Source organism: Beta vulgaris, chromosome 5 (genome assembly GCF_026745355.1).
Source record: "Beta vulgaris subsp. vulgaris cultivar EL10 chromosome 5, EL10.2, whole genome shotgun sequence".
In the NCBI taxonomy this organism is placed as follows: Eukaryota; Viridiplantae; Streptophyta; class Magnoliopsida; order Caryophyllales; family Amaranthaceae; genus Beta; species Beta vulgaris.
In genome coordinates, this window is record NC_079206.1 from 61,885,828 (window position 1) to 61,899,442 (window position 13,615).

Consider the following 13,615-nt stretch of genomic DNA (forward strand, 5'->3'; position numbering starts at 1 on the left):
ATTCAAGTTGGACATGAAAATTTATCTTGATAGCTTTCCCACGCTTAGTCAAAACCTCAATTTCGATAAAAAAACGAGTGAGATGTGAACTTTTAAAAATAAGCGAAGGAAGTTGATGCGCGTGCGACTACACTGTGTGGCCGGTCACACAAAAAACACGATGAAAGAATATAAAGAGAAACAAGCTTCAAGTGGGTGGGTTCATGGGTTGGATCAAAAAATACACATAAATGCAAAATAAAATAATCAAAACTGGTATGTTCGTAAATATACATGGAAATAGTGATAAATATGCAAATGTTGCATGTATTTAGAAATAGAAAAAGTACAATAATAACTTGGACGACACTTTTATACGCCCGTCCAATAATAATATTACCATTTTCTATCATTTCCAAAATATACCATGATTTATATATATAGTAAGCTACAAATTAAGCAGGCTAAAAGAATAGAAAAGTATACCATTTTAAGCAGGTTAGTCCCCCTCTCTTACTTGCAACAAAAAAAGAAACAATCACAACTATGAAACATCTTAACGAGAAAAATGTTGGTTCATGTATGATTCTTAAATGTTGATCCATGTATAAGCCTAATTTTCATTTACACTTAGCTTCCTTCATATCGATCTTTATGTTATTCCCACATTAATTTTGTAGAGTTAACAAGTAACGTGAGTTGGTACTTGGTGGTAGCATTATTTGACGACATTGTTGAAGAGTAGCAGTTGATGACCTAATGTGTGTAGCATCCCTTGTCATATGAATCCTCGACTTCCTCATCTTTACAAGGCATTTCAACTCAAGTCAAAGATAAAATTTTGGGTTTGTGAGAACAATCTTTATATGAGAACGGGACAACAATTTGTAGTTATCGTTATTGACCAATAGATAAATCATTTTGGAACAAAATGTGAGTTACCAAAAGAAATTCCATCAATTCATGCACAAAGATACAAAAGACTATCATCATCAGAGGGGTAGATGAGGGTGTGCAAGGAGCCCAACAGCACAGGACTCCCAAAATTGTAAAGGCCCAAAATATATTATTTTGAAAATTTTACTTTTTTTTTTTTTACTTCATATTTGAAGAAATCATCCTTGTTTCCCCGCTTAATAAATTTGTCAATGATTTATCTTTAGATTTTTAACTTTCCATCTTTAAAACTCTAACCTTCCATCTTTCTTTTCTATAAATTTAGGGGCCCAATTTTCATGTTAGAATCGGGACCCCAAAATTTTCAAGACGGCCCTGATCATCACACATCGACAATTCCACACTCACCTTATTACTCAATCTTCATCGGTAAAAGTTTAAAAATTGGTCGCGATAATGTATTTTTGCAAGTATACTACTATATGAATATATGATATACTGAAAATATATCCACCTAAAAAATCCACTCACGAGGATCTCGGAAGTACGGTAAGTATGAGGATTAGTCTAATGATATACATATACTACTATACGCCTAGATCAGTATTCCCACAGTTCATGAATTTAACTACAGGTATGCTCCACTAATAAATACTCATAGATTATCTCACCGAAAAAAAAATAGCTCAGCCAATCACGTGTTAATAGACGAGTCTTGGCTGAAGTCTGAAGTGGGAAGGCACATGATTTTGGAGAGAATATATCCTTTGCTTGTAAGAGGCGACCTAGAGTGGTCCACATAATTGGACCCTTCTGGATCGGTCACTTGAACTCGCTTTTTTATCGGAGAACGAGAAATCCATCTGAAAATATTATTTCTATTCTTGGATCTCGTTGCTTCCTTAATATCATATAACGGTCACATATTTCTTTAATTTCATGTCTTTTCGATAAGGATGAAATCGATTTCTCGTGAAAAGAAAAATATAATCGGGTTACATAAAAAATGAGAAAATTATGTAGATTATAGTGTGTGAGAAGTGACTACAAAATTTCTAATTACTACTCCTTGTTTAATAGTTTGATTTTCAAGACATATAATTTTTTTATATCATTTATATAATACAAGATTTATTATGTAGTATTAGATAATAAAAATATCAATATTTAAAATATATATCAATATATATCTAACAAGATCTTGCATATTTTTTTTTCTTTATATATTAATAGAAGGGATCGTCGGAGTTGATAAATGGGAGTTAATTAAGAATATAAAAAAATGGCCTCTTTTTGTGTAATAGATTGCATCGTAAAGTAGCGGTGCAACATCCGGAGTCACTTCATTTGTTTCAATCAGTGCCTCACACATGTATTAACAATAACTCCATAAATTCTTATGATTGCTTCATATATGCATTATCAGTAACTACATTCCATTAAAGTAATTCGTCTCTCAAGGTTGCACGTAGCATCAGTTAAAGAGTTGGTGCATTATATATATATACACACACATAAAAATATATAGGGATATCTGAAGTACTAAAACAAATTGACGGTGATTCAAATGATCCATTATTTAGTATTTACTCATTTTTTTTAGTAATTCTCTTAAAATTTCCCTATCATCTCCAATTCAAAAATACATGCATTTTTGGGGGGGGGGGGATAATGCATGCAATATCTATTTATTTGATCATTTTTTTCTTTTGTGTTTTATATGTTTTTAAATGTCAAATGACGCTTATACCTGATTACATCAACGTGTATTAGTACTCTATCAAATGAATTGATTTATTACAAATCATATTTGCATTATCTCTTCTCTTTTTTAGCTGATTTGCCATTTTTTATGCTACAAGTATTGAGAAAATGGAGGTAGGTGGTATAAAATACTCCATGCTTTTGTTAAAGATTACCCTATTATTATTATTTTGTTAGTTTATAAAGAGTTTTTTTTAATAATAAAGAGTTGTGTGGAGTTGGTATGCGGTTTTGGTTTATATATAGCAAAGTAAAAAGAGATGGAGTGGACCAAGTTATCTAAATAGAAAAATGAAGCAATTTTTTTTGATATAAACTTAAAAGCAAATTCGAGGTTTATTTTGAAAGATGAAGTACCAATAGCCAAAATATACTATCGATAATACTAACATTAAGTTTTTAAGAGACTATCAACTTAAAAATCAACGTACATAGCATCAACAACAAATATTCTTAGACAAATTCGTTTTTTTAGAGTTAAAAAATCGCTTTTTATAAATGAAACCTTTTAACCTTAGATAAATCACTTTTATATACTCAATAATATTGGTTTTCTTTTAGAAATAATATTATTGGTTACTCTCATTGAATTCGTGTAATATCATTAGTTTCATACTATTTGGTTCGTTTAGACTGAATTGAGTTGGATTGAAGTGAACTGAATGAAAATTATAAGAAGAAATTAATTGAACTGAAATTAGTTAAACTGAACTGAATATAAATCCAAAAAACTGAGCATGATGCTATGTTTAATTCACCTGAAATTTTTAGATCTTAACTTATCTGATCTGAACTTATTTTTTTGATCTGATTTGATCTGAAATAAGCAAAAATATGGTGAATTGAACATAGCATGAGATTGCAACCAAATTTTGGTCAATTCTTTGTTTCTGTTTGATTCTTGTTGTTTTTTTTAAGAGTTGTCTTGGTGATGTGTTGTTATTTGTTAATAATGACGAATCAACTTCACACTAGAGAGAAGACTGAAGAAAACATCGCAGCCGTCAAAAATAAACGAAGTTGAGTCAAGCTGATGTAAGAATGTGGGACCCAAAACAGTGGCCCAAGAGATTTTAGATAGACCAGAATTATTCGGGACAAGGACAACAAGTATAGGGACCCATTTAAAGTATCACACCGCCGACGCTTCGTAGAACACCGTAGTTTTAGGTCCCTAGTAGCTACTGTCATACTACTACTTGATATCTGGAACATGAACATCATATCTATCATTACCAGGTTATCTTATTATGTGGGTCCTTCTAATTAGATGATGACGACAATTATTTGGTCATTCTTTCTTTGGTAAATCTCTCACTCACATAGAGATCCAAAATTTAATTAGAAACTGTTTGACGTTCTATTTATAAAGAAACATCATTTTTATTTGAGCCAATAATCTAGTAACTGTAATTGGGATTAGTACAATGTATTATACGAAAAAACTTTATCTATTCATCAGGTAATCTATTCATTAGAGATAGGCGTTAACAAAATTAATTATATTTTAATTCTCTATTTTTACTGAGGTAGCTAGTCTACTCATTTGGTAGATGTAGCCAATCTCCATATATATTACACATGTAAATTCTTAGATATTATTCCTAATTACCTAAAAATACGTACTCCCTCTTCTCTTTTTTTTTTCCTATTCCATCTGTCTTATTTTTAGTTGCTGCATTTTACCATTTAGACATGTCTCTTTTTAGTCGCTACATTTGCTAAATATTTCTACTTTTAGTATGCGGTATCCATATATCATTTACTTTTATACTCTTATTTTTGTTTCATCACACAAAGCACATTACTATATGCTTTATTGCACTACTTTTCAATAATCCCCACATGTTTACTTGGTCTATGTGCTAAAGTAAATGTAGCAACTAAAAAAAGACGGAGGGAGTACATTTTTGTTTTGGGAAATGAACCACTAACTTTTGACCGAGTATTTTGAACTTTTTTATAAGTAAAAATATAGTCATCTGTAGAAGGTGGGCATGGCACAAAACAGCACGCAGGCCTGGCCCGGCCCATTGTCCGTTACGTGGGCCGTGGGCCTGCCACGGTTAAGAAATTTTATTTCAGGCCCGCACCGACACGAGCCCACCTAGATGGCCTGTGGGCCGATAGCTCTTTTTCTTTGCTTTTTAGCCTAAAACTGCCAAAAATCCAAAACAGCATAAAACACGGACAATGCCCGCAGGAAGCACGAGCCCGTGGACAAAATCTGAAAATTTCAAGCCTGGCACGGCACGACCTGTCATTTTCCCAAGCTGTGGCCCGAGCCCGGGAACAGGCCCGACCCGACCCATGCATATGTCTAGTCATGTGTAGTATTGTTAGATTCATTTCAATGTATAGATTCATACTTAAATAAAATAAGAGATATTAAAGGGTTATATTAATGTCTTTAAAACTGCACCCCAACAATGTAGTAAATAAAAAAAACAGAGGGAGTACTGACGATAATTTTGATTAATTATGGATATACACTATAATATATGTATATGAACATTAAGATCTTATTATCATCCTTGTATCTATAAGCACAAATTAAACATATACTCAAAATTATTCATCAATACTTATTTCATTTTTCTTAGTTACATCCTAGGAAAAAGGCACTAATAATTCAGTTTAAGAAAATTGAGTGAGTTTTATTCTGTCTATATAAGTGAAGATTTAACAAAAACTTATTAGTTATAGTAGTATAAGAGAAAAAAAAATGAAATTTAAACTTATCACCTATGATATGTATAAGAATTTCCAAAAAGGACGTTGAAAGTACTTTTAAGAGGATACATAGAGTTTTAGAGTGAATTTGTAGTTAAATTTCCATCATTTTTTGAGTATTGAAAAAATTTCGAATAATTTGTATGAAGTACTCCAGTCTCCATATATTATACTCCCTCCGTCTTTTATTAGTTTACCCTTTTTGACTTTTGACACTATTCACATACATGACTTTGACTATCTTTTGTAATTTGTATTTAAGGAAAATATAATCATGTGAGATTTTGTTGGATTCGTCTCAATGTGTATTATCCAAATATCAACTTTTTGTAATTTTTGCTTATCGAAAATTAGAGATATTAAGGTTCAAATTAGTATCTTGACAAAGTGCCCCAAAGAAAGGGGTAAACTAATAAAAGACGGAGGGAGTAATTGATTCCGTTCAATCACAAATTCACAATACTATACAAAGACACTAGATACTAACTAGTTTAATCTGTAAAGCAGTAAAATACTATTTACAATCCTCTTAAATAGGATATTAGGGAAACTTTATGATTGTATTAGTACATAACAGGAAATTAACTGCTTTTTGTTTCCAAAAACTCAATGTTTTTGTGATTGATTCGAGAATAATTATAAAGAAAAAACATAGGATCAGAGCAGTACATTTAATTTATAAAATTTGAACCAGCTAACTAAGATTTAAGAATAACAACAATAATAAGATACTAGTTATATATATAGTGGGCCATAATGATGATGTTAACCCAAGCCTCACCTTTTTCTTCCTTCTTATTCACGACCAAACTCACTGAATACCCCCACATTTGCTCACTTCTTCTCACCTCTCTTTCTTCTCTCTTTCTCTCTTTGTGTGTCGTGTCACACTCTTCCTTCACTTAGACACTTACAACTTCTTTTTTCTTCTTCTTCTGATTTTCTGATCTTCTTAAATCTTAATAAGTTATACTGTACTACTACTACTACAGTACTACTACATAGGAGCTAGTAGCTCAGAAAGTTTCATTAATGGCGCATTCTTCTTTGCAAGTTTGCATGGATTCATCTGACTGGCTTCAGGTATATATATATATATACACACATTACATATATATAATCTTCTTCAGTAATATAATGCACTTCTCTATCTCCTTAATTCTCTTGTGTATATCTTTGCTTACTTTCATAATACATTATTAATTACATAATTTACATATTTATCACTTACATTTTTTTCACCAAATTATATTGTCATTTGAGTTCTTGTCTCAAATCTCTGTACTTTTTCTGAAGAATCTTTTAGTACTTAGTAGTGTATGTTTGTATACTACTTTTATGTAGTGTAAAATGAAGAAAAAAAAAATCATCTTTTTTGTAATTTTTTGTGATATTTAGCATTTTAATTAGCTAGTACTATAATTCATTGCTTTACTTGTAATGTTCACATGATACTCTAAAAAGGGCAACCAGTTGAGAGTGAGAAAGAAGAGAATTATCTAATTAACAGCTCATTACCTCATTGAGTTATTAGTACTTGGTTTTAACTTTTTATGTTGGTGTAATTCATTTATGCTATATTTTCCTTTCTTGTTAGTTTGCCATTTGTGTTTATGAACTTCTTGTTATTATTGTACTTCTTGTGGTGATTTTGTCATAGTAAAATATTCTCAATATTTCTTTTCCTTAGCCATGCTCTTTTTAATCTTTAATTTATGGTTACAATTCTTTTTGATGAATCATAAGTTAAATTAAAGTTTTCTTGAATTTTCTACTCTAAGAAAACTATTTAAAGAGATTCCAACTTATTTTTCGTGCATTGCACAGTAGTTGCAACATTTACATTTTCAAGGTTAAAATGTACAAAAGTAATTATTTACTAGTACATAAACTATGAAAAAAAGATTCTTATTTGCGATTTTGTTAGATCTGTTTCAAATGTACGTGTATTTCACTAATATATTAATGATGAAAATTATGTGTTCGAAACCATGTAAAATCGATGAAATGTGAATGATAAAAATGATATATATTGATATGGAATTGTTCCTTATACAATATTAATGTATCAGGGTTCAATGATGTCGGAGGACATATCAAGAGGACTAGAGTCATCCTCCTCACCTTCAGGAACAACAACAACAACAGAGTGTATGTTAGCAGCAGCATGTTCATCAAGGGCTGGACCACCTTTAATGGAAAGAAGGTTAAGACCACCACATGAGCAAAACCTAAACTGTCCAAGGTGTGACTCAACTCATACCAAGTTTTGCTACTACAACAACTATAGCCTATCTCAACCTAGGTACTTTTGCAAGACTTGTAGGAGGTATTGGACTAAGGGTGGAACCCTAAGGAACATCCCTGTTGGTGGTGGGTGTCGAAAGAACAAGAAATCGAGCTCGAAAAAGTCCAATGACCAACAAAATCAACCCATATTGAACCAACATGGGGGAGTCCTTGGATCCTCCTCAGCTTGTTCTAACCCTATCGATCTCCACCTCTCGTTCCCTCATCATCAAGTTCAATTCCCACACCACCTTGCCAATCTAATTGGCGCGCAAATGAGCAGCCTAGGTGAGGGGAGTTTCATGGATCATAACGGTGGTGGTGGTGGTGGTTTGATTAGGCCTATTGATTTTATGGAGAGTAAGTATGATAATGAAGGTTTGGTGGGAGGAGGAAGTAGAGGGCATGATTTTATGGGGAATAATGCTACTAATGGAAGTCATCAATTTGGTCTTATGGGTGATATTGGTGGTTATAATACTAATCCCAATACTAGTTTTGGTGGTATTTATTCTTCTAGTTTACCATTTGATGGGAATAATCCAGGTATTAGCTTCATGGATCAAAGGTTGTTGCTCCCATTTGATGGGATCAATAGTAATGATCATCATCATCATCACCATCAAAGTGGAGTGGATGTAAAACCTAACCCTAAGCTTTTGTCCCTTGAATGGCAACACCAAGGTTGTACTACTACTACATCTGATAATGCTGCCAAGGACCCATCATATGGGGGGTACAATATCAATGGCACTACTCTTAATTCTTGGAGTGGCTTAATGGGTGGTTTTCAATCCCCTACCACAAACTCCTTAGTCTAGGGTATGCATGTATGTACACGTACATACATACTTACCCTAATTATATTCCTTAATCACGTTGATGTTGGTGTTATATAAAATGTATCAATCTTAGTACTTAACTTCTATTATTGATCAGTGGCTATCTAAAACTGCACTGATCTACGATAAATATAGCTAGCTAGCTATTAATTATGACTTTTCACTTTGATGTCAAGAGTATAACCTTATTGTGTTCTTAGATTTATATCTTTAGGATTTTTTTTAGGCATGTAGATCCATCGGATCCATGTATGTTTGTAGGAGAGGTGGGTCATGCATGTATCCTAATTTGAATGGCAAGCAAACGTCATGAGTGTGTGAATGGGAGCTTGGATAAGTCAAAAAGGGAGTACAAAAATAGCATGCTTGAGTAATGAAGTATTATTAGTCCATGTAAGTTGCTTTTATTCAATTTTTGTTGTTTTTGTTGGAAGACAAATTGAGGTTGTTGGGATTTTGTTGTCACACGAGGGAAGATCATATACTATATGATAGTGCTATATTCATACTAATATTCAAGCAACATGTTATTGTTATATTTGTACTTTGACATTCTGTATTGGTGCAGCCTTTAACTTTCTATTCCACTTAACATGCATGATAATGATGTGAACTACATTAACATACATGGAGTATATTATTAATTCCTAAAATTTTCTGACCTACATATTCTTAGAGTTTGAAACCTGGGAATTAAAAAGAGAAAGCAAGATTTCAGAAAGAAAAAGTGAATTCTCTTCAGTAAAGCAACATGTATGACAAGTGATTACTATATGGAGTACACTTTAATTGCTGAAGGTTGTGCAAGTTTCTTCACATATGGTCCTGCACTCCTCCCTGACGATCATATCGGTTTTACAACCATTTGATCCCCCTCTTTCTCTTTCTCTTTCTAGCATGCTACAAGATTATACCAAAAGGTAAGTTTGGCCAAAGGGTATAAACAAGCCTAATTTTTTTTTTAACGGGAGAGAGAAGTGCATTAATCAGAGGGACAAGATGTCCATAAGTACATAAGGTTGGACAATACATAAGCCTAATTAGATAATACTATAGATGGACTTTAAATCATAATCATTTGGGAGGAATTTTGGAGTAGTATATTTGGCTTTTTTTAATCTAAAGAATTGGGACTTGTGAGTTTTAGTAACTCACATAACGATTTTGAGTACTATCACATTTTGTCACACTTTTTATTTGTCCTAATTCTAATATTATAATGGTCCTTGTAAATAATTATATAGAAACATTTGTGCACTTTACTTTTACATTAACTTTATGTTATCTCGACATTTTTTAATATTTGGACCTTAAGACAAAAGTGAAAGGACATTCTAAAGAAGGAATAATTACTTTTTACATATTATTAGCATCAGTGTTATTGAATATATTTAATGCTTTTAGAATTTGAGAACTCTATGAAACAACTCTATTTGAATTTGAAATTAATAACTTTATATTTTATGATCTAATTGTATTGAGAATATTTAAAATTGGTTTATGACAGGTACTTTATACAGTTATAACTTTCGTAAAATGAAATTGATATCTTAAAATGTTCAATACTTCTGAATTATTGACAATACGAAATACTTTTTACATATTACAATCAATATCATTAACTATAGTTAATGCTTTTATAATTTGAGAACTCCATGAAAACAGTTTTATCTAAATTTATAAATTCTATGAATATTGTATAGAGAATAATTAAAAGTGCATTATAACTCGGTTTAGTAAAATAAACTTGATAATTGAAAATTTTGTTCAATACTAATATGAAATACTTATCACACATTACTATCAATAACAAATATTTTGATTAGGCTTGAAAATAATTCTATCTAAATTTCAAAATTAATAACGTGTGATTTTAGTTTTATGATCTTGTAATAATAATAATCAAAAACTAGATGGAAAAGTTTTTTCCCATAATAAATTTAAAATTTTAGGAAGTTTTTCCTAAGAGAGTTGTGTATTATTAACGTGTGACTAAAAGTTATATAATCATGTATTAAGATTGTCTTAAAATTAGCTTATGACATATATGTTTAGTGGCTCATGGGGTCAATGTCATTGTAGATCACGTGACCCACCATTTTATTTAAACCGAAGCTTATTAAAAAGGTCTTTACTCTGCATACCGCTTTCCTTAAATGCTCAAATAAAATCACAATTCGGACCACGATTGTCAACCGCTCCCGTTTTTGGCAATCACGCTTACGCTTAACAGGCCACCACTACTTGCACTGAGAATTTTGGCATCTGTTATCAATATAGATAATCTTGGTAGATATGACGATTTAAGGGAGTGATTGTCTAAATGAAATCAGTAGTTAAGTAAATGATTTAAAATTTTATGATATTGTATTGAGAATAATTTTTATTTTGCCATACTCCTACGTTGCACGATTATGAATTATGCCCAATCTGTAATAATTAGTAGTATCCGTTTTTTTTTCTAAAATTGAAACTAATATAAAAACATGCATTAGTGGTACATAAATTCGGGTTATAGTCAATCGCTACTTTCTTTAGCCAACTAAGATTTTAAAGATAGAAAAAAATATTGATTGATGGAAACGTATCGTTTTTAGAGTACATAATCAACATCATTGTGATTGATATTATATTATTAGTTTTTTTCAATAACATATCCAAATCAATTTGTGAACATAAATATGATTTTATTTTCTCTTGATCATATTTTAAGAGTATTTACATAGTAACAATATTTTCTCTTTCTCCAAATTATTTGCTACATATTTTGTCGTTGGAGAAACTTTGGATTGGTTTTGAGGTTATCAAAATATAAACACTTATCTCTTTTATGTGAAAACTTTTCTAAGAGAATTATTATATATATATATATATATATATATAATATATATATATATTATATATATATATATTATTATATATATATATATATATATATATATATAATTTTGTCAATAAGCGTTTGCTAATCTTTGTTTATAAAAGACTAGCAATTTATGCACACGATGCGTGCCTCACTCTTTTTAGAACATAATTTATAAATTTTTTGGGCATAAACAAAGGTAATATTTAATTTGAACATTAGACATGTTTTTTGGGCTAGCTAATTTTGTTGGTTAAGCGGTTAAGCCTATATCACTTAACCAAACCCGTCTTTTATTATTTATTTTATTTATTTATATTTTCTTTAAGATTTTTAAAATTAAAACTGATGAGCGACAAAAGAAAAATTGATGAGCAATAAAAGAATGTTACACAAATTTATTAAGTATTTCCTATATTTTTATCAACAAAGTTTTTTGTTTTAATTAAATCATTTCACTTTGTTAATTGATTGTATTGTCCTTTTTGATTTACTACTTGATTGTGTATTGATTGATCAAATATTTTATTGATACAATTTTCTTTGTTAATTTTTTTATGCTATATTTGAGTTTGATTTTCTTTCATGTTTTTCTGATAGAGTATTTGATTTACTAAGGGGTAATTAAATAAATTTATTGAGGGAAACCATAGCTCCCCCCTTTCCTTATATAATAGAGATATGTTATATTTTTGTTTGCAAACAAAACCAAACAATGACAATATCTTTTCTTGATTTTTAATATTTTATAAACAAAACTACCAACCACTTTACACACTTGCTTTTTAAGTATATATATAGGTCCCCATTCTTTTGTCAATAAGCGTTTAATAATACTTCTTTAGAAAAGATATGTTATATTTTTGTTTACAAACAAAACCAAACAATAAAAATATTTTTTCTTAATTTTCTAATAATTTATAAGCGAATCTACCAACCATTTTATACACTTGCTTTTTAAGTAAAAAAAAAAGTAACATCTTCAATCTTGTCATAAATAATAATTTACACTTTAAATATGTAAAAATGACCAAAGTACTCTAATACATTTACCTATTTTGAGATTTATAATTTTACTAATTATTAATCACGTAAATTTTTCCTTCCCAACCTTGCAAATACTAATTCTCTAAATGACTATATTCACTTCTAAACTGATCGATAGCAACAGATGATTAACTATATTTTGTTTCTTCAAGAAAGTAGAAACTGTCTTTTAGCCATATTTACCTATTTTATGATTGATAATCTTACTAATTATTCATATTGCTTTACATTATTGATTAAAATATTGTAGATTATTAGATTGAATTATAATATAAGCATAAGCACATAAAATTTGAGCTTTTTGACATTGTTACAGGAAGTAATATTGTTTATAACTTGAGTATTACTATTGTCTACTAACCATTTTTCTAATATCGTCGAAAAGTTACAACATGTCTTTATTTCATCTTTCTTAATGAATTAAAAACTAGCCTAATTATAGAATACAAGGTTGACGAGATTTGTGATTTACAAATTCTTTTCAAGAACCGATTTCAAATAAATACATTTCTCCATGATCATTTTTTCGGCAATATAATATGATTTATTTTAAATTCAAAAAGTAACTCAATTCCATGATATATATGTTAATTTTTCTTTATTGACTAAATTTATATCTATAAAAAATTAATGTCTAATATTTTTTTATCAAATTATTGTAATGTGCGTAATTGGTAGAATTTGTGATTTGAATATTTTGTTAGCAACTTAATTCCAAATCTATATATCTCTCCATAATTAATATTATTCATATGACATAAAATTCATCAATATTCGTATTACATAACATAGTTAAATTTAATTTTAAAATAATGATTACTTTTATTAGGTGATGATCCAATAATACTTAATTGTATTATTAATGCAAAGACAAATAATCCTTAGTTTAATCCAAGTTTTTATTGATCATACTTACGATCTTTAAATTTTATTCTAATTTATGCACTTTAGCTATTTAGCATAACAAAACTGATGTATATGAGATAGTAATCAATTAAAATAATCAATATCTAGGAGATAGGAAGGAAGATGGAATTATCCTATACTAACCTTCGTTTTTTAATAAGTGATCGACACATTTCTCCCTTTTATATGAGAGCTTTTTGGGAGAAGTGTGTCACTTATTAAAAAATGGAGAAATTAAAGTATAAAATTAGATATTAATATATTGATTAAAAAAATAATCTAGAGGAGATCCTGA

The 13,615-nt window shown here is 29.9% G+C and overlaps 1 protein-coding gene across 1 annotated transcript; it reads left to right on the forward strand.

The window, feature by feature from the left end:
• Window positions 1-6,139: 6,139 nt before the first annotated feature.
• On the forward strand, window positions 6,140-9,059 carry LOC104894280 (dof zinc finger protein DOF5.6). The gene is made up of 2 exons (XM_010680471.4): window positions 6,140-6,456; window positions 7,446-9,059. The coding sequence occupies exons 1-2, from the start codon at window positions 6,406-6,408 to the stop codon at window positions 8,481-8,483; spliced, it is 1,089 nt and encodes a 362-aa protein (XP_010678773.2). The 5' UTR covers window positions 6,140-6,405; the 3' UTR covers window positions 8,484-9,059.
• The last annotated feature ends 4,556 nt before the right edge of the window (window positions 9,060-13,615 follow it).

What these genes read in the sequence shown, in the direction of transcription:
- LOC104894280 (XM_010680471.4), top strand. Translation starts at nt 6,406, where the DNA reads ATGGCGCATTCTTCTTTGCAAGTTTGCATGGATTCATCTGACTGGCTT. An exon ending in ATTCATCTGACTGGCTTCAG is followed by an intron (nt 6,457 to 7,445) that starts GTATATATATAT and finishes TTAATGTATCAG; the next exon opens with GGTTCAATGATGTCGGAGGA.